This window comes from Podarcis pityusensis, assembly GCF_964106645.2.
Source record: "Podarcis pityusensis genome assembly, chromosome: 13".
Lineage (NCBI taxonomy): Eukaryota > Metazoa > Chordata > Lepidosauria > Squamata > Lacertidae > Podarcis > Podarcis pityusensis.
Window position 1 is genome coordinate 12,880,618 of NC_138038.1, and position 19,487 is coordinate 12,900,104.

The window sequence follows — 19,487 nt, forward strand, 5'->3', positions numbered from 1 at the left end:
GTCAGGGAATTCATCAAACTGCAGATTGAGGGCATATTGCATCTCTGTCCGAAAGCCATGATAGTCTTTGGGCTCCCCCCCAAACTTCTGCACCAATCCTGGTACCTTTCTGACGAGCTGGGTGTCTTTCCCCTTTTTGTCTGCATCCTGAGCCCTCCTCTCCTCAAGCCTCGCCGTCTGCAGCGCTAGCTGGACCTCCAACACCCGGTACCTTTCTTCCAGGCTTGGACCCGCTCCAGCTCCTGCTTCTCCGGTTCCGGCTGGGTTGCTCATGATGCCTTCTCCTGCACAAGCTGCTCACGGAGACTGTTGGAATGCTGTGATGGGACGATGAGCTGCTTGTGTGTAAAATCCTAGTCCCTCAGAGTTTGGTCAAGTTTGCAAACCTCTGTCTGTAACGGAGCCCCTTAAACATGGCTCCGTCAGTCGCTGGCAGATTCCGACAGTGGTTGCTTTCGGAATCGCTTCCAACATAAAAGCTCCTTAACGGAAACACGTCTTCTGGACTCTCTGCGTGACAGTTTCCGGCGAGGAGTGGGTGTCCCTACAGGAGGTCCTGAAACCTCCCCACTGTTTTCGCTGGAAGTGTCTCTGAGCCATCCCTCCAGCTCCCTTTCCCTCAGCTCAGCTCCTCTCCCCCTACTGGTTCCCTCTTCAGCTGCTGAGTCTCTCCCAACCTGTGTGAGCCCTTTCACTTCCCTTCCTTCCGATGGCAGTTCCCTGACATATCCTGCCCTTCCCAGTTCAAAAACCGGGCTCAGGGCAGCTAACAACAAATTTAAAACACTTTAAAACAATTATAAAAGCAGCATAAAATACAGTACAAAATATGAATAACAATAAAATTCAAAAATCAAAAATCAATTAGATAATCCCCAGGGCTTAATTGATCCTACTTGATCCCACATAACACCAGTCCTGATAGATCTGCATTGGCTCCCAGTACGTTTCCGAGCACAATTCAAAGTGTTGGTGCTGACCTTTAAAGCCCTAAACGGCCTCGGTCCTGTATACCTGAAGGAGCGTCTCCACCCCCATCGTTCAGCCCAGACACTGAGATCCAGCGCCGAGGGCCTTCTGGCGGTTCCCTCATTGCGAGAAATGAGGTTACAGGGAACCAGACAGAGGGCCTTCTCGGTAGTGGCACCCACCCTGTGGAACACCCTCCCTTCAGATGTGAAGGAAATAAGCAGCTATCCTATCTTTAAAAGACATCTGAAGGCAAGTTTTTCAGGGAAGTTTTTAATATTTAATGCTGTACTGGTTTTAACATTTGATTGGGAGCCGCCCAGAGTGGCTGGGGAAACTCAGACAGATGGGCGGGGTATAAATAATAAATTATTATTATTATTATTGGGCCAGCAAAGAGGCCAGGGGAGAATTAGCTGTGGGGTCTCAGAGCAGGTGATCTTCATAAAAGGGGAGGGGGAAGGGGGGGAGCTCTGAAGGACCTTGGAAAGTGGGGAAGGGTTTGTTAAAAAACAAGACGTTTTTTTATCCCCCATTCCTCCTCTGACCTGTCTTCATTGTCCCACCCCAACCCAAAGCCTTCCTCTTCTGAGGCTCCTCCCTTTGAGGTTCTCTGACAGGGATCCCCGGCCACTCCTCATTGTCCAGCCAGCCCCTGACTTTTTTTGCCTATAAAGGTAAAGGTAAAGGCACCCCTGACCATTCGGTTCAGTCGTGGCCGACTCTGGGGTTGTGGCGCTCATCTTGCTTTATTGGCCGAGGGAGCTGGCGTACAGCTTCCAGGTCATGTGGCCAGCATGACTAAGCCGCTTCTGGCGACATCAGAGCAGCGCACGGAAACGCCGTTTACCTTCCCGCCAGAGCGGTACCTATTTATCTACTTGCACTTGGACTTGCTTTCGAACTGCTAGGTTGGCAGGAGTTTTTGCCTATATCCGCCTAAATTCCTAGCAGGACTTTAGCAAGAAGAGATGAGAAGTCCCTCCATCAGCCACATCCCCTTGAACTTATGGTTAACCACCGTAAGCAGAAATCTCACATTTGCATCTCGCAAATGCCCCCACTCCACACCCAGCAATGTTCAAGCATGTAATATCAGCAAATTTTGCTGATGGCTGCAATCTCCACCCTCACAGCGCATGTCTTCCCCACCTCACCTGTGTGTGATAGTTTTCAGCAGGGCCCAAAAGGCTGGTTGGGGAAGGGGCAGGCGCCCGGCAAATTTCCTCCCTTTCGCTCCCGATTCTGCCTTGATGTGCTTGGCCTTCAAGCCGTGCACAAACACTGCTTCGAGGGCGCAGCAGAGGGTGTTGGCATCTCCATCGTCACTGGTCACGAGGGCGTCGGAAGTCACGTAATGTTTCTGCAGCGCTTTGATGGAGTTCACCAGGTGTGTCTTGATCAACTAGGGTAACATCAAACAGAGGCTGTATTAGGTTAGGGCCAAGATGGAAGAAAGCCCTCCTCCCCAAGGATATTGCTAAAATGTTGAGGACAGCAGGAAGGCCTCAACTGGAGCGCACTATGTTAAGATCCGAAAGGTTGAGAAGGATTGTGAAGCTAAGGCCTATAAAAACAAGGTGCTACTTATGTACTATTTCAGACCTAGTCATATGATCAGATTCAAGTTACCTAAACTATGTCTTAGTGATGTATGGAAGTGAAAGCTGGACCATAAAGAAAGCTGATCGCCGAAGAATTGATGCTTTTGAATTATGGTGCTGGAGGAGACTCTTGAGAGTCCCATGGACTGCAAGAAGATCAAACCTCTCCATTCTGAAGGAAATCAGCCCTGAGTGCTCACTGGAAGGACAGATCGTGAAGCTGAGGCTCCAATACTTTGGCCACCTCATGAGAAGAGAACACTCCCTGGAAAAGACCCTGATGTTGGAAAAGATGGAGGGCACAAGGAGAAGGGGACGACAGAGGACGAGATGGTTGGACAGTGTTCTCGAAGCTACCAGCATGAGTTTGACCACACTGCGGGAGACAGTGGAAGACAGGAGTGCCTGGCGTGCTCTGGTCCAGGGGGTCACGAAGAGTCAGACACGACTAAATGACTAAACAACAACAAACTATGTCTGTTTGAGCAACAAACAGATTGTAGATGGAGCAATAAATGTGAGACTATCAGTGCCCCTGAAGCAACGGCACTGATTATAGCTCAGTAGGTTACAGCATGGTGCTGGTGATGCCAAGGTTGCAGGTTCGATCCCCGTATGGGACAGCTGCATATTCCTGCATTGCAGGGGGTTGGACTAGATGATCCTCAGGGTCCCTTCCAACTCCACAATTCTATGATTAAGGAGATATCACAACTTGATACTGAAATTACCTGTTAACATTTTCCTTCTGGTGTTGTCATCTTGATCATGCCCAACAGCAATACTTACAAGATCTACATTTTCCAACTATGCCATCTGCCTTCCCCAATGGCAAAAGAGGATGGTCAGAGGAGGAGATTATTTGTATATTATTTACTATACTGCCCATGGGCTGAGAACCCTACACGTAGTTTTCTATCCAAGTTGTTGTAGACCTTTTCTGTGCTTTTAGGTTTTTATAAAGATTTGCTTCCTGTTATTGAATCATGATAAAAAATATGGTGCCAACAGAAAAAGAATATTTTTACACAACTTGACATAAATTTCTCCAGGCTGCTGTTGTTGTTGCCTGTTTTATTTAAGCTTGCTGGTAAACACCAACTGCTTCTTCCATTTGTATATCTCAATGACTGCACTTTGGAGTTTTTGGTTGAAATTAATTCTCCTCTGTTTGCGATCTCATACTGGATTGGCCTACAATAATCTTGAATTGGCCTTGAGGATTTTAAAAAGAAGAAATGGGCATCTGTTTAGAAGAAAAGTGATTGAAGGAACTGAGTAGGCTTAGGTTGGAGAAGAAATTAGGGGATGGGATGTGTGAGGGAGAGAGAAATTATAGAAATGTTGGCAATGGTCAAAAACGCCAGTGTCCTAGGGTAGCTCAGTTGGTGGAGAATGAGACTCTTGATCTCAGGATTGTGGGTTTGAAGAGGGTTGGAATAGATGACTCTTGGGGTCCCAGCTCTACAATTCTATGAAGCTGGGGAGGGGAGGGAATGTTCCATGTCCAGAATGAATCTCATAGCAGGTTTCCACGCAGCGTCATGTATGACTCAAGAAGGGCTGAGCTTGGTTGCCACCATCAAAGGCTGTTGAAAGCAGTGCCTTCTCTCCATGGAACAAGATCATGAGATGCCTTCTCATGCATCCAGCCGCCACTTCCAAGTGATGCTCAGCCCCTTCCTCTGGAAAGGCCTGGAAATGTTTCACAGCCACTTGACACCCCTATGGCCAGTGAAGTCTCAACTCCACAGGCCAGCTCGGCTGTAATGATTTACCTGGGTAACTTCTCGGGGCTGGCATCCATTCTCAGCTTTGTGGTTGGAATGCATATCTATTGCTGCTTCTGCCCAGTTCTGGAATCACATGGTAACCTGAGGAAAAGCAAACAGGAAGAAAGTCAAACACCACGTGAACAAGTCCACTAGCTTGACCTCTGTGCTTATTAGTGTGATGGCCTGGGATTCGGACTCAGAGGCTGAATCTGAGGGATCCCCGCCTGACCAGGAGTCCCCGCCTCCAGAACCAGCTGAGCCGGGGCTGGGGCATGAGCCTGAAGGGTCCTCACCTGTGCTGGATCCTCAGGTGCAGGCACCAGCTGAGTCTGCTCTGGCTCCTGAGGTGATGGAGGACCCATTGCCTGCAGGTGCTCCACTCTCAGCCCCGTCAGAGGAAGCTGAGGTTGCCTCTGGGTCCGGTAACCCTCCAGCTTCTCCTGAGCTGCAGAGGCTCAGGGCAGAGCGGCGGAGGGAACTAAGTTCCCGCAGGAGGAGTGCTCGCCTCCAGGCCAGGAGAGGCGAGTCACCAGAGGATCGGGGCCGTCCTATGCCTCGGGGCAGATAAAAGCTGGCCAGTCCCAGACTGCAGGAGCAACATTGTTGGTAGCCTGTTCCTGCCTGCACCCTGTCCTGCTATTCTGCCAGAGTTCCTGACCTCCGTGCCTTGGACCCCGCTTCAGCTTTGACGGACAGCCTCCATACCGCACCCTCGACCTCGGACTGGACTCGGACCTCGCCGCACAGTTAACCCTCGGGACCAGCATAATTAGTCTGGAATACCCACCACATAACAGTCACATGAGCAGAGTTGGAGACCAGAGGCCAACTCGTACAGCCTTCCTCCAACCTGGTGCTCTCCAGATGCTACAACTCCCATCAGTATCTGGGGGACCAAGCAGCCAGGGAGCTGGCCGTGAGTGCGAAACACCCCCCTCTAAAGTTGTGAGACAAGTTCCCAGAGCCCAGTTCCCCCCTCGAATTATGCCAGGGAACCTGGGCCCCTCTTGCTTCTTCTACAGGCTCAGGGAGCTCAGCTCATGGCAGGCTCCTAGAATCATAGAACTGTAGAGCTGGAGGGGACCCTGAGGGTCATCTAGTCCAACCCCGGGCGACACAGGAATCTCAGCTAAAGCATCCATGACAGATGGCCACCCAGCCTTTGCTTAAAAACCTCCAATGGAGGAGAGTCCACCACCTTCTTTGGGCCGTATGTCTGATCTAGAATCACAGACTTGGAAGCAACCAAAAGGCCATTCAGTTGAAGCCCCTGCGGGGAAGCAGCACCGCCCACCCAGAACTTCCCCCTACCCACTCAAAAGATCAGGCTACACAACCCAGAAGAGCCCGTAACACCAGATATGGAGAGCAGGTGAGCTGCAGAAAGGTGCTAACTGAGCAAAACTGCTAGGCGGCTCAAGCAAGCGAGCCAAGCCGCATGCAACTCATTCCATCAGAACAGCAGGCAGTCGGACCACAGGGACCAAATTCCTTCTCAGAGCCACACGATCATTTGGCCGGGTCCTAGGATGAGCAGCCCCTTTCCGCTAAGCCTTCAGAAGAGACAAAGATGGAAGGAAGAGACAACCCCGACTAGAGAAGAATGGCAAACCAAGTTGATGGACTCTGCCGACATGGCAAAGTTAACTAGGAAGCTCAGAAATCAAGAAGACAAGAACTTTAAAAAAGAATGGGAGAAGTTTATAATTTACTTCTAAGACCACTGTAAGCAGGTTAAAATATTAGCAGGATTTTAACCTCACTTGTAAAGTAATGGAAAGTATGGATAATTTAGAAGGATAAAAATTTGGATAAGCATTGATATGCAGTTGTAAATATTATCATTAGGACCCATGGAAGAGATCGGGGGAAGTCAGGAGATTCAGAGTAATCTTGATATTTGGATTCTGAATTGTTTTTTGTTTATACTTTTTAAAATCAAATCAATAATAATTTTTTTAAAAGACTTCACAAGAGAAACTTGAGCAGAATGGTCCGCAACCATCCACCCGCAGAGGAACATGGCAAAGTGCTCAATATTATATTAGTAGTCTCCGTTCTGCTTCCTAGTAAGCCCCTTTACCAGCAACGCCAGCCAGGATGGAAGCAACTGGGCTTCATGGCTATTAATCTATCCCCAAACTGACAAAGCAGATGCACAAACACCAACCTGCTCCTCAAGGAGTTTGCAGACAGCCTGGGCAGGACCAACCGAGTCCAAGCAGAGAGAGGACAGTCACGGACAAAAGCTGCCTGGGGAGACGGGGCGGGCGGCGAGAATGTAAGCCCCTTGCCTCCGCGCTAGGCTTGTCACAAGACCTGCTGAACTCTGAACGCTGCAATTTTAAAAGCTAAGCACAGCAACCACGAAGCCACAGCTCTCTTAACCTCTGGTCTACATATTTATCTGACAGTCCAGGGAGACAAAAACAAGCCCCCAACTCCTCCCGTCATTTGCACTGACTTGTATTTCTTCCTGTGGAAAATTGAGAGAGGTGGAGGCATCCCCAGATTCCCAGATGAACACCTCTGCCTCATCCATACCCTGGATTGCCATGTTGGAATCACATTCCCCCATGTCTAAATAACAGGCGGTTGGAGGATGGATGGAGGCTAACAGATTGAGGTTGAATCCTGACAAGACAGAAGTACTGTTTTTTGGGGGCAAGGGGCCGGCAGTTGTGGGGGACTACCTGGTCCTGAATGGGGTAACTGTGCCCATGAAGGACCAGGTGCGCAGCCTGGGAGTCATTTTGGGCTCGCAGCTGTCCATGGAGGGGCAGGTCAATTTTGTGTCCAGGGCAGCTGTTTACCAGCTCCATCTGGTACACAGGCTGAGACCATACCTGCCAGCAGACTGTCTCACCAGAGTGATGCATGCTCTGGTTATCTCTCGCTTGGACTACTGCAATGCGCTCTACATGGGGCTACCTTTGAAGGTGAAACTACAACTAATCCAGAATGTGGCACCTAGACTGGTGACTGGGAGCGGCCGCTGAGACCACATAACACCAATCCTGAAAGACCTGCATTGGCTCCCAGTATGTTTCCGAGCACAATTCAAAGTGTTGGTGCTGACCTTTAAAGCCTTTAAAGGCCTCGACCCAGTATACCTGAAGGAGCATCTCCACTGCCATTGTTCCGCTCGGACACTGAGGTCCAGCTCCGAGGGCCTTCTGGCGGTTCCCTCGCTGCGAGAAGCCAAGTTACAGGGAACCAGACCTTCTCGGTAGTGGCACCCGCCCTGTGGAACGCCCTCCCGCCAGATGTCAAAGAACAACTACCAGACTTTTAGAAGACATCTGAAGGCAGCCCTGTTTAGGGAAGCTTTTGATGTTTGACGGACTATTGTATTTTAATATTTTGTTGGAAGCCGCCCAGAGTGGCTGGGGAAACCCAGCCAGATGGGCGGGGTATAAATAATATGTTATTATTATTATGATTATATAACATTGCAAGTTTCTTAGCTGGCCGAGAGACCTGGATTTTTCAGAGTTAGGGCCATAGCCCAATAGCAGGACACATATTTGTATGAATAGGGAGCCCAGAATTTTTAGTAGGGCTGTGAAACTCCCCGCATGACACCTTGGAAATCCACTGATTGTCAGACCAGGTGGTACTGGGGGAGACAGGCCATTGTGGAAAGAAAGCAACTCCTTACAACCATTTTCACACAGATTCTGGGACATGCATGCTGTGGCAGCCCCATAGCCTATTTTAAACACCGGGCTTTGACTCCAGTGCAGGAAATCATGGCACAAGTGTGTCTCTGAGCATGCACAAAGCATCTTCTCCCAGCTGATATATGCCACCTCCACTCATCTGGAGCAAGGAAAGTGTCCCAGAGACACATGGAGCAGGCTGGACAACTTTGAAATCTTGGCCTGTGCACAAGGTTATGCCATGTTCTGAAATGCTTTTGCTTTGAAGGCAACCTAAAGTGCAACAGCAAAAGCATTTCAGACTGCAGTACAATCTTGTGCACAGGCCAAGATTTCAAAGTTGCACTGCTCCACATGTCTCTGGGACACTTTCCTTTGCTGCTTTACAGTGGCTTAGTTGTACAGTTATTTAACTTTACAGTCCTTTCTAGCCAGGAGAACCCAGGGCCACACAGACAGCGCAAGTCCGATAAAAAGCAACTAAAAACATCCAAGTATAAACACACAAAAACCCTGTTCTCTATTCCATGGTTCAGCCTTGGAACACACCAAGTGATGAGAAGTGTGTGCTTTCTCCTCACTAAATAACTATCAGGCTCCATGCAGTTTTAGAAACACAGATATATAAGCTTGGTGCCAAATGGCTCCTTAAACCAGGGTTACAGTTGCCAAAACAGAACGTCTAGTCACCATTTTGGGGCCAGACAGCACAAAAGTCATATTTTTCAATACAGTGGTACCTCAGGTTAAGTACTTAATTCGTTCCGGAGGTCCGTTCTTAACTTGAAACTGTTCTTAACCTGATGCACCACTTTAGCTAATGGGGCCTCCTGCTGCCGCCGTAGCACGATTTCTGTTCTCATCCTGAAGCAAAGTTCTTAACCCGAGGTACTATTTCTGGGTTAGCGGAGTCTGAAACCTGAAGCGTCTGTAACCTGAAGCGTATGTAACCCGAGGTACCAGTGTACAGTGGACGCTCAGGTTGCGAACGTGATCCATGCGGGATGCTCATTCGCAACTCGCAGCGTTCGCAACCCGCAGTGGCGCATCTGCGCACGCACAGGTTGTGACTCGGCGCTTCTGCGCATGTGCAAAGCGCGATTTAGCGCTTCTGCACATGCGCGACCCCCGAAACCCGGAAATAACCCGTTCCGGTGCTTCCAGGTTTCAGTGGGTCTGTAACCTGAAAAAACACAACCTGAAGCACCTGTAACCCGAGGTATGACTGTACATACAAGGGGCTTGTTGACAGGATCCCACCACGGCCACCGCTTGCCGTCGGCACACAGAGCCTTCACTGCTGCTCCTGACAAACAAGGGGTTGATGACCGTTGCCTCGCTACTTCCCATAACAGAAAAGCTGGGTGGCTGCTGACTAGAAATGTTTCTGCTCCTGAAAAACACCGGGCTGAACGCCAGAGTGTGTGACCGCTCAGAGGCACCGTTCCCAAAAGTCTCTTCACAAACAAACACTGGAAGAAAAGACGGGGTTTGTGTGGCAAAGGGGGAGGCAGTGTGGAATCTTGCCGAAGGAAGGCATTTTGCAGCTGTGAAACATAAAGCTCACACAGATTTAGTTCTCTCAGCTGCTCTTAGTAAATATGCATCGAAACGCAACACACAGAGCACAGGGGCTGGTTCAAATCTTTCTCGTGTACATTAGAGCAGCTGGGATAAAATCAAGGGCACACAATTGTTTGAAACCCCTGGTCTCAAGAACAGAATCCTCAATGCACAAACCCACTTCATTCAAGCAGCTTAAAAAATGAACAAACTCTTAAACAACTAGAAGATATATATACAGCATACTCCAAAAAAAAAAAAAAAAAAAAAAAGCACATACAGTATAAAGTGTGCTATGTAGGCACAGTTTTGACATGGAGACATAGTTGTGCAAGGATACAATTTGGCATTCCACCCACTCACCGTGATATTATCCATGAGGGAGCCACATCTATGTTAAAGCAGACTGCTAAATCCAGAAGCCACTGGTATTCTCCAGAAATCTGAAACTGCACATCCCAGAGTCGGTCAGATCGCTCCTTTCTTTTAAGACAAAAGGCGGCTGTGAGCAGTTGACAGACTCCAAGTCATCGTCATGAGACGCAAGGTTATAAGCAACAATAGACAAGTCACATAGTGACTAAGTCGGAACAGGGAAACTTAAAAGCTATTCATCTCTGGGACGTGAACACTTTGTTCCGTGCAACGTGAATGATGAGACTTTTCCTCCTCACCTGACTGATGCTGTGTACCCACATTTGGGGTCTTTATCAGGGATGCTGGCAAATGAAATATCTGTAAGCTTGGAATGTCTATGGTGATTATTTCTGAAGAAGCTGAGAAAGCTTTACAAAGTCACCTGATGGGTGAGCACCACGTGGTTTTCTCCCTTTCAGATCCTGCCCATCCTATGCAAAGAGAAAGAGACAGGCAGGCAAGCAGGGAGTCCCACCCACTAGCTCTCTAGAAATCTGAAGACTTTGTTCAAAATAAATAATACAAAGAACTATTTTTTAAAGTCTAAAGACCCCCTCTGTAGAAATATCATGTCTCAACAGGTGGGATGCCTTGCAGACAGCAGCGGTGTGTGGAGACCATCAGCCAGGTCATGCTTCCATAGCAGGGGCCAGAGGAGGAATGACCACTGGGAGGAGCGCAGAACGAAGAAACGCCATCGTGCATCTGCAGCAGCAAAACTGAACGCCTTCATCTGCCCCAGCTGCAACGAAACATGTCTCTCCTTTATCGCTGTCTACAGCTACAGCAGGTGCTATAACCTTCCAGTGGTTTGACTTCGCCCTCCCCCAAGACACACTCTCCCATTGTCTCCCGAGACAGACGGATGCCAACATGTGGATTCCAGAGGGTTTATAACGGGATTCAAAGGAAGCAAGTTTTGAGTGTCTGAGATCCCAAATTCAGTCCCCAAAATTTGCAACAGACCTCTGAATGAGATCATGGAATGCTGCTGCAAACCTAATGATGATGATGATGATAATATAGCATAAGTAGGTGGCAGAGGGCATGAAGAATAGGACACCCAACTTAAAAGGCTGAGCCTTTGGTCCAGAAAATTAAAGACATTTCAGGAAAACTTCCTGATGACAAAGAGCAGTTCAGAACTCAAACAGGTGAAACAGAGGAATCTCCTCTCTCGGGTTTTTTAAACACAGTAGTACCTTGGTTCTTGAACTTCATCTGTTCCGGGAGTCTGTTTGACTCCTGAAACAGTTCAGAAAACCAAGGCGCGGCTTCCGATTGGCTGCGGGAGCTTCCTGCACTCAAGCGGAAACCGCGTCGGACGTTCAGCTTCCAAAAAACATTTGCAAACCGGAACACTCACGTCTGGGTTTGCGGCGTTTGGGAACCAAGGTACCACTGTAAAAGGTTCAGCAAATTCACGTCAGAGATACTTCTCAGATTCGCAGTAAGGCTAACTAAATCAACGAATCATTATTCCTCATATTAAGTGCCTCCCTCAGCGGCCAAAGCCCAGGCACCACGGCCTTTAGGAAGGATTTCCGCCACGTCTGCTCCCTTCAGTCCTCTGCAGCACCCTCACCCCATCAAAATTTGACCGCTGACACTAAAAAGGTATTGTACGGACGTACCTGCTACCTCTGAGGTTGCTCTTTGTTGCCACGGCCCATGGCGGGAGCAGCAATCCACAGCAGGTGAGAAAGGACCTTCCACCTGTTTCTTACTAGCCAGAGTGACAAATGCTTTGGTGGCTTGTGAGTGAGGAACATCTCGTTCCCCATCACCTGCCCGGGGAGGCCATTATGAAATGAGTGAGATTCCATCTGCATGAGCCGTTGGCCCTAAAGGGAATATTTCAAAATTCAACGTGCAGCCAGCACGGGATACACAGAGGGCTCATCAACGTCGGCAACGCAGTTTCTGCACCGTAAACGTGCCTGCTGTTGCAAGCCTGCAGGAACTGCACTAATTTTGGAGGACACGCTCTGCTTTCTTCACTGCTGCGGTAAACAATGGTCAACGCATTTTGGGAAGCGGGGAGCTGCGCCCTTCCTCTTCCAAACCAGCTTTGCACTGCTGGAATGACATACCCTCCACAAGCATTCAGGCCTTTTGCTTGCACCAATGCTCAGCCTGTTGGCATTCCTCCCGACAGAAAGCATAGAGCGGTGAGCTGTTCCTCAGTCACCTCCAAGCTTTCATGAGTCCAAGCTGGGTAGGCTGCCTTAACCATGGGGCACAGCAGCGGAGATGGAAGGGAGAATCATTTTCAGCATTTTCCCATGATATTCGATTGCCATGCCCCCTTTGGCACGAGAAATGATCCAAAATGATATCTAACAAAATGAAGGGGAAAAAAAGTTTAGAATTTTGTTGTTGTTTAGTCGTTTAGTCGTGTCCGACTCTTCGTGACCCCGTGGACCAGAGCTCGCCAGGCACTCCTGTCTTCCACTGCCTCCCGCAGCTTGGTCAAGCTTATGCCGGTAGCTTCGAGAACACTGTCCAACCATCTCGTCCTCTGTCGTCCCCTTCTCCTTGTGCCCTCCATCTTTCCCAACATCAGGGTCCTTTCCAGGGAGTCTTCTCTTCTCATGAGGTGGCCAAAGTATTGGAGCCTCAGCTTCAGGATCTGTCCTTCCAGTGAGCACTCAGGGCTGATTTCCTTCAGAATGGAGAGGTTTGATCTTCTTGCAGTCCATGGGACTCTCAAGAGTCTCCTCCAGCACCATAATTCAAAAGCATCGATTCTTCGGCGATCAGCCTTCTTAATGCTCCAGCTCTCACTTCCATACATCACTACTGGGAAAACCATAACTTTAACTATACGGACCTTTGTTGGCAAGGTGATGTATAACTTTTGTTAAAAAACCAGAAGCTTTTTTATTAGGAATTACAGGTACCGACACCCCAAAGGAGCAGAAAAGACGCTTGATGTACGGAACAACAGCCGCTCGGATGCTACTAACCCAGAGATGGAAAGAAGACGAGGTCCCTACCAGAGAGGAATGGCAAACCAAACTGATGGACTATGCCGAAATGGCAAAACTGACCAGAAAACTCAGGAACCAAGATGACAAAAACTTTACAAAAGAATGGGGAAAATTTGTAAGTTATCTAGGAGACCACTGCAAGCAGATGGAAACATGGGCAGGATTTTGATTTCACTTGTAGCGTAACAACTACCATGGACAATATGGATTGACATAAAAGTTAGAGTTTGTAATGTTTAAAATGGGACTCCGTGGAGGGGGTGGGGAGTCCTGAGATTTGGAGAAATCTCTTTATATGGAGATATATTTGGATTTTTATAACTTCGTATTGGTTTTAAAAAAAAGATTTCAAAGAGAAAGAGAGAGAAATGATCCGAAACATTTTTAGAGGCATGGAACATGTATTGAGAATGGGAGCAAAAGGAAGGAAAGGGAGTTATGGGGAGTTATGACCCTCGTGGTCCCTTCCAACTCTACAATTCTATGAGTCTATGTGACGTAAACATCATGTCACCTTAGTCCAAATGGCTTTCTCCAGAGAAAAGCAAAAGGCATCAAGCCACAAACTCCCAAGTTCTCCACACTGTTCTTAGCGCCCTTATGAACATAAATGAAATCAGAACTACAACCATCAGCAACGGGGGTAAATCAGCAGGAGCCCTTTCCCCCATAAATAGTGAAATAAAGGCAAATGCTGCACACATCAGTTATAGGGAACCTGCGGTCCTCCAGGCACGCTCAGTTTCCAACACCCTTCAGCCCCAATCCACATGACCTGTGGTCAGAGATGATGGGAACTTGAGGGACGCAGGTTTCTCATCCCTAGCACATACACTTGATGGCTATTGAGAGAAGCAGCAAAGTAATATGCAGCTTCCTAGTCTGTCCTTGCAAGGGAAAAGACAACGCTTGGATAAAGAATTGCACAATTAAGCTTAAAAACTGATGCCAACGTCAGCTTGGGGAGGTCAGTAATTTTCATTAGGATTGTGGAATCGGGGAGAAGGTCAATTGCCCTTTCCGTGGTTCCAGTCTTGATGGGGCTACCTGCAGCTGTTTTATTATTATTATTATTATTATTATTATTATTATTAAGAAACATCAATATAAGTTTGACATTTCATGTAACGTCCAGTTTGGCCTTGAAGAGAACAGAGAAACATCCCTTTTCAGGGGGGCGGGAACCCACTTGCAATTAGGTAATTAAACAGCTCTGTTCATCTGACCTATCAAAAGTAAATGATCCCTCCCCCTTCACTCTTTACAGGTTACAAAGGTTTAGGTCAGTGATGGCCAAACTTGGCCCTCCAGCTGTTTTGGGACTACAATTCCCATCATCCCTGACCATTGGTCCTGTTAGCTAGGGATGGTGGGAGTTGTAGTCCCAAAACAGCTGGAGGGCCAAGTTTGGCCATCACTGGTTTAGGTGATAAATGCCCATATTGTCCAAATGCCCAAATTATCAGGTAAACCCTCCAACAAGAGCAACAAGCAGTATTTTTGCACAGCGAGGAAATCAAGTATCTTGGCCATGACAACTTTTGTGCTCTTGGCAGCAGATTTCCCAACCTCTGAGATTGTAAAAGCTCGTACTGTCACATTTTGCAAGTTCCCAGCTCAGATTGTGGTTTCCTTACATAACTGAGTGGGAAGGTTCACATGAGTGAAAGAAAGGCATTTAGCCCTGACACGAATTATGATCAAAGTTCATCATTATCTGTGCTTAAATGCCCATGAACAAGCAAACAAAAAACCAGACACAAAATATACTCAGATTCCAAAAATGAAAACAGCACACAAGACAGTGGTAAGCAGAGGCACAAAGTTAGCAATAAATTTATCTGTAAAAGGTTCTTGAGCAGAGACTTCTACGCAATCATTCACCTATGTGGGGAAAACACAGCCCTGTCATTTACCTGGATTCTGTATCTTGATCATACTAAAGAATAACACTCTATATGCAAAATGCCTGTCAAGACATGCAGGGTGAGAGTGGGCGCTGTGTTTGCCTGTGTGTTCGGCATCACGTATGGCAAGGTGCAGAATCAGTGGCCTTCTGGACACTGTTGGGAGTCCAGTTCCCATCCAGCATGACAACTGGTCTAGGATGGTGGAAGGTGGTCTAACAACACCTGAAGCACCCTACGTTTGGTAGCTCTACCCCACAGGATCCTTCTGGGGAGGGGCGGGATCATCGGGTACTGGATGTGGAAAGCAGTTATTTCCCCTTCTTTATTTCCAGCAGCGTTACTTTTCTGCCTTGATGGCAGTGATATGCTTAAAAAAGTGCATGTGATCTTTGCACCAAATGTTTTGCAACTATGGGGTTCAAGCAGAGTATGTTAAAGAGCTTTAAAAAGGTAAAGGGACCCCTGACCATTAGGTCCAGTTGTGGACGACTCTGTGGTTGCGGCGCTCATCTCACTTTATTGGCCGAGGGAGCCGGTGTACAGCTTCCGGGTCATGTGGCCAGCAGAACTAAGCCATTTCTGGCGAACCAGAGCAGCGCATGGAAACGCCATTTACCTTCCCGCTGGAGTGGTACCTATTTATCTACTTGCACCTTGAAGTGCTTTCGAACTGCTAGGTTGGCAGGAGCAGGGACCGAGCAACGGGAGCTCACCCCGTCATGGGGATTTGAACTGCCGACCTTCTGATTGGCAAGTCCTAGGCTCTGTGGTTTAACCCACAGCGTCACCCGCTTTAGGTGCTCATAAAATCTTGCATGATGGTTTTATTGCGCTGGCATGTGAAATAAAGAGCACACACTTTATATAAACTTTACAAACACACTTTATAAACTCAAATGCACACATTCACACTGCACAGCTATAATGTTTGCAGAGCAATCCTATGGGGAAATGCATACGACTGCTGTCCTAGTCAATAAACTGAGCAAACCATTTACAGTGTGTTGCACAACTAATATGATGCTTCCAATGATTCAGAAGGAATACTTTGAATACTATTTTAAATACAAGTACTTATGCAAATTCTCAAAGAAGAGCAAGCAGGCTGTCTGCAGGTGTCTGGTGATGTGAAAAGGAATGGCTGTAATCCTTCACAAATGAGTAAATCCCATTTAGATCACTGTCCTTGGTTAAACTAAATATAGGTGGGCTTGCAGCTCACAGGCAATAACTTAATTAAAAACTTCTTTATAGCTGCTATTCTATTTTGTGTTTTTAGTTTACTGGAGTCTGCTGTTTTATATTCTCCTGTATTTATCAGTGTCTGCTGACCGTATTGGGGCTGATTATGTTATCCATAAATCGTTATTAATCAGTTTTTGTGAGCTGGCTTGTGAGGAAAGCTGTCCTAAAAGGCAGAGTATAGATTTACTATGAATGCTTTATAGAAACAAATAGGTCTGTGTGCTGAAACACAAAGACATTCTTACCCCTCAATTCAGCAGAAATGAGAAAATGCCTCTGCTGGATGAAGTGTGTTGTAACATGTTACAGCAAGTGTGCTTTTTCCTGTATAACTATTTTTCATATGCTAATTTATGCAGATATAATCTTAAATATAGACCTTAAATATATGCAGCTACATGACCGACCCGATTTCTTATTCAGATTAACAGCCCTAACGTAACACACCTGAACAAATGCATACAGACAGCTGGATGTTGGTGATGCAAGCACAAATTACATTGTAAGCAAGAGTACAGTGGTACCTCGGGTTAAGTACTTAATTCATTCCGGAGGTCCGTTCTTAACCTGAAACTGTTCTTAACCTGAAGCACCACTTTAGCTAATGGGGCCTCCCGCTGCTGCCACGCTGCCAGAGCACGATTTCTGTTCTCATCCTGAAGCAAAGTTCTTAACCCAAGGTACTATTTCTGGGTTAGCGGAGTCTGTAACCTGAAGTGTATGTAACCCGAGGTACCACTGTACAGTGCTATGTGCCGCTGTCTGTGGACAAGCATCACACCCTCCTGTGGGTTCCCTTTCAGTGGTGGCCCAACCACAGTTTCACATGCTCAGGGGCAGGCATTACCTTGCAGCAAGTGTCCCCCATGAGCAGGGTTTTACCAGTGTTGAAGCAATGATTCTTCAACATCAACTTCATTGGACCGGTCATGTTGTGCGGATGCCTGATTATCGTCTTCCAAAGCAACTACAGTGGTACCTCGGGTTGCAGACGCTTCAGGTGACAGATGCTTGAGGTTAGAGACTCTGCTAACCCAGAAACAGTACCTCAGGTTAAGAACTTTGCTTCAGGATGAGAACAGAAATCGCGCGGCGGCGGCAGCGGAAGGCCCCATTAGCTAAAGTGGTACCCGGGTTAAGAACAGTTTCAGGTTAAGAACGGACCTCCGGAACAAATTAAGTTCTTAACCCGAGGTACCACTGTACTCTATTCTGAACTTAAAAATGGAATGCGTAATGCTTGTGGTCAACAAAAGAGGTTTAAAGAGTCTCTCAAGGCAAATCTAAAAAAAAGTAGTATAAACACCAACAATTGGGGAACATTGGCCTGTGAGTGCTTCAATTGGAGAACAGCATTTGCCAAAGGTGACATGGGCTTTGAAGACACTTGAACTCAGGACGAAAGGGAGAAACGTGCTAAGAGGAAGGCACGTTTGGCAAACCCTCACTGTGATCGACTCCCGCCTGGAAACCTATGTCCCCACTGTGGAAGGACGTGTGGATCCAGAATTGGCCTCCACACGCACTTACGGAATCACTGTTAAAACCGTGTTCATGGAAGACAATTTTCTTCAGCTACCAGGGATCGCCAAAGAAGACTGTGGTGGAAGCTGGTGCCCTCCCATACGTGACTATAGTGGTACCTCGGGTTACATACGCTTCGGGTTACATACGCTTCAGGTTACAGACTCCGCTAACCCAGAAATAGTGCCTCAGGTTAAGAACTTTGCTTCAGCATGAGAACAGAAATCGTGCTCCGGTGGCCTGGCGGCAGCAGGAGACCCCATTAGCTAAAGTGGTGCTTCAGGTTAAGAACAGTTTCAGGTTAAGAACGGACCTCCGAAATGAGTTAAATACTTAACCTGAGGTACCACTGTACTCAGAATTAGGTGCCATTGAATTCAAGGCTAGATTACTGCAAGGTGTTATACATGGGGCTGCTTCTGAAGACGGCTCAGAAACTTCAGCCGGTGCGGAATTCACCGGGGCAAGACGGTTTGAGCACATTACACGGATTCTGGCCCGACTGTACTGGCTGCCAGTTAGTTTCAATGCAAAGTACTGGTTTGAACTATAAAGTCTTAAGCGGCTCAGGACTGCAATACCCCAAGGACCGCCTCTCTCCATATGAACCTACCCTGACCCTGAGATCATCTTCTGAGGCCCTTCTTTGTGTGCCTTCTCCTTGAGAGGTCCGGAGGGTGGCAACATGAGAATAGGCCTTTTGTACACAGTGGCTCCCCACTTGCAGGATACTCGCCCTAGGGAGGTTCGCCCGGCACTTTTGCTACATATCTTTAGGTGCCAGGCAAAAATGTTCTCCCAGGCCTTGGGATGATTAAACAACGCATGGCCTTTTAAATGTGTTACTGCTTTTCTGTTATGCATTTCTGTGTTTTTATACTGCAAACCGTGCTGCGTTCTTCAGATGAAAGGTAGAATATAAATTTAATAAATAACAACAACAACAAAACAACAACAACAACAACAACAATGTGTGCATAGGACTGCGGTCTAAAGCTGCTCCTTGCTGCTGGTGACCTTAGCCATAAATAAATTATCTGTACTTTTGCATTCTTATCCGCGCTCGAGTTAAGGCAGTGCAGGCAGATCGCCTCCCAAGGCTGCCGAGCTGAGTACCATATTTTTCGCTCCATAAGACACACCAGACCATAAGACACACCTAGTTTTTGGAGGAGGAAAACAAGAAAAAAAATATTCTGAATCTCAGAAGCCAGAACAACAAGAGGGATCGCTGCACAGCGAAAGCAGTGATCCCTCTTGCTGTTCTGGCTTCTGGGATAGCTGCGCAGCCTGCATTCGCTCCATAAGACACACACACACATTTCACCTTACTTTTTAGGAGGCAAAAAGTGAGTCTTATAGAGCAAAAAATACGGTAGGTGCAAAATAACAACAACAACTATATTTGTACAAGTACCTCCTAAGAAGATCCATAAAAAGCAACTGTAGCAAAAGGAATTGTTTTGAAAATAAGAACTATTTTGGAAAGAAAGTAAGAACGGTTTCCTCCTGGCTTGAGGCGCCCTGTTAGTGAAGTCCGCTCCTGTGCTTAGCACCTCTGCCCTGGGTTCTGCTCTTGGTCACGAGAGAGGGTGACAGTGTGGTGGCTGTTGGTCACACTAAAGCATGGGTAGGCAAACTAAGGCCTGGGGGCCAGATCTGGCCCAATCGCCTTCTAAATCTGGCCCACAGACGGTCCAGGAATCAGCGTGTTTCTACATGAGTAGAATGTGTCCTTTTATTTAAACTGCATCTCTGGGATATTTGTGGGGCCTGCCTGGCGTTTTTACATTAGCAAAATGTGTGCTTTTATTTAAAATGCACT

The 19,487-nt window shown here is 47.4% G+C and overlaps 1 protein-coding gene across 4 annotated transcripts in view; it reads right to left on the bottom strand.

The window, feature by feature from the left end:
* PLEKHM1 (pleckstrin homology and RUN domain containing M1) overlaps nt 1–19,487 on the bottom strand; it is a 47,447-nt gene that overhangs the window by 26,900 nt on the left and 1,060 nt on the right. The window contains exons 2-4 of one of the 4 annotated variants that reach the window (XM_080976561.1): nt 9,937–10,056; nt 4,352–4,447; nt 2,127–2,374 (exon numbers count right to left, since the gene is read on the bottom strand). In XM_080976561.1, the coding sequence (XP_080832687.1) occupies nt 2,127–2,374; nt 4,352–4,405 (302 nt within the window). In that variant the 5' untranslated portion in view covers nt 4,406–4,447; nt 9,937–10,056. Of the gene's footprint in view, nt 1–2,126; nt 2,375–4,351; nt 4,448–6,518; nt 6,540–9,936; nt 10,057–11,624; nt 11,748–19,487 lie in introns of those variants that run through there. The other 3 variants (XM_080976562.1, XM_080976563.1, XM_080976560.1) reach the window with 3 other exon arrangements.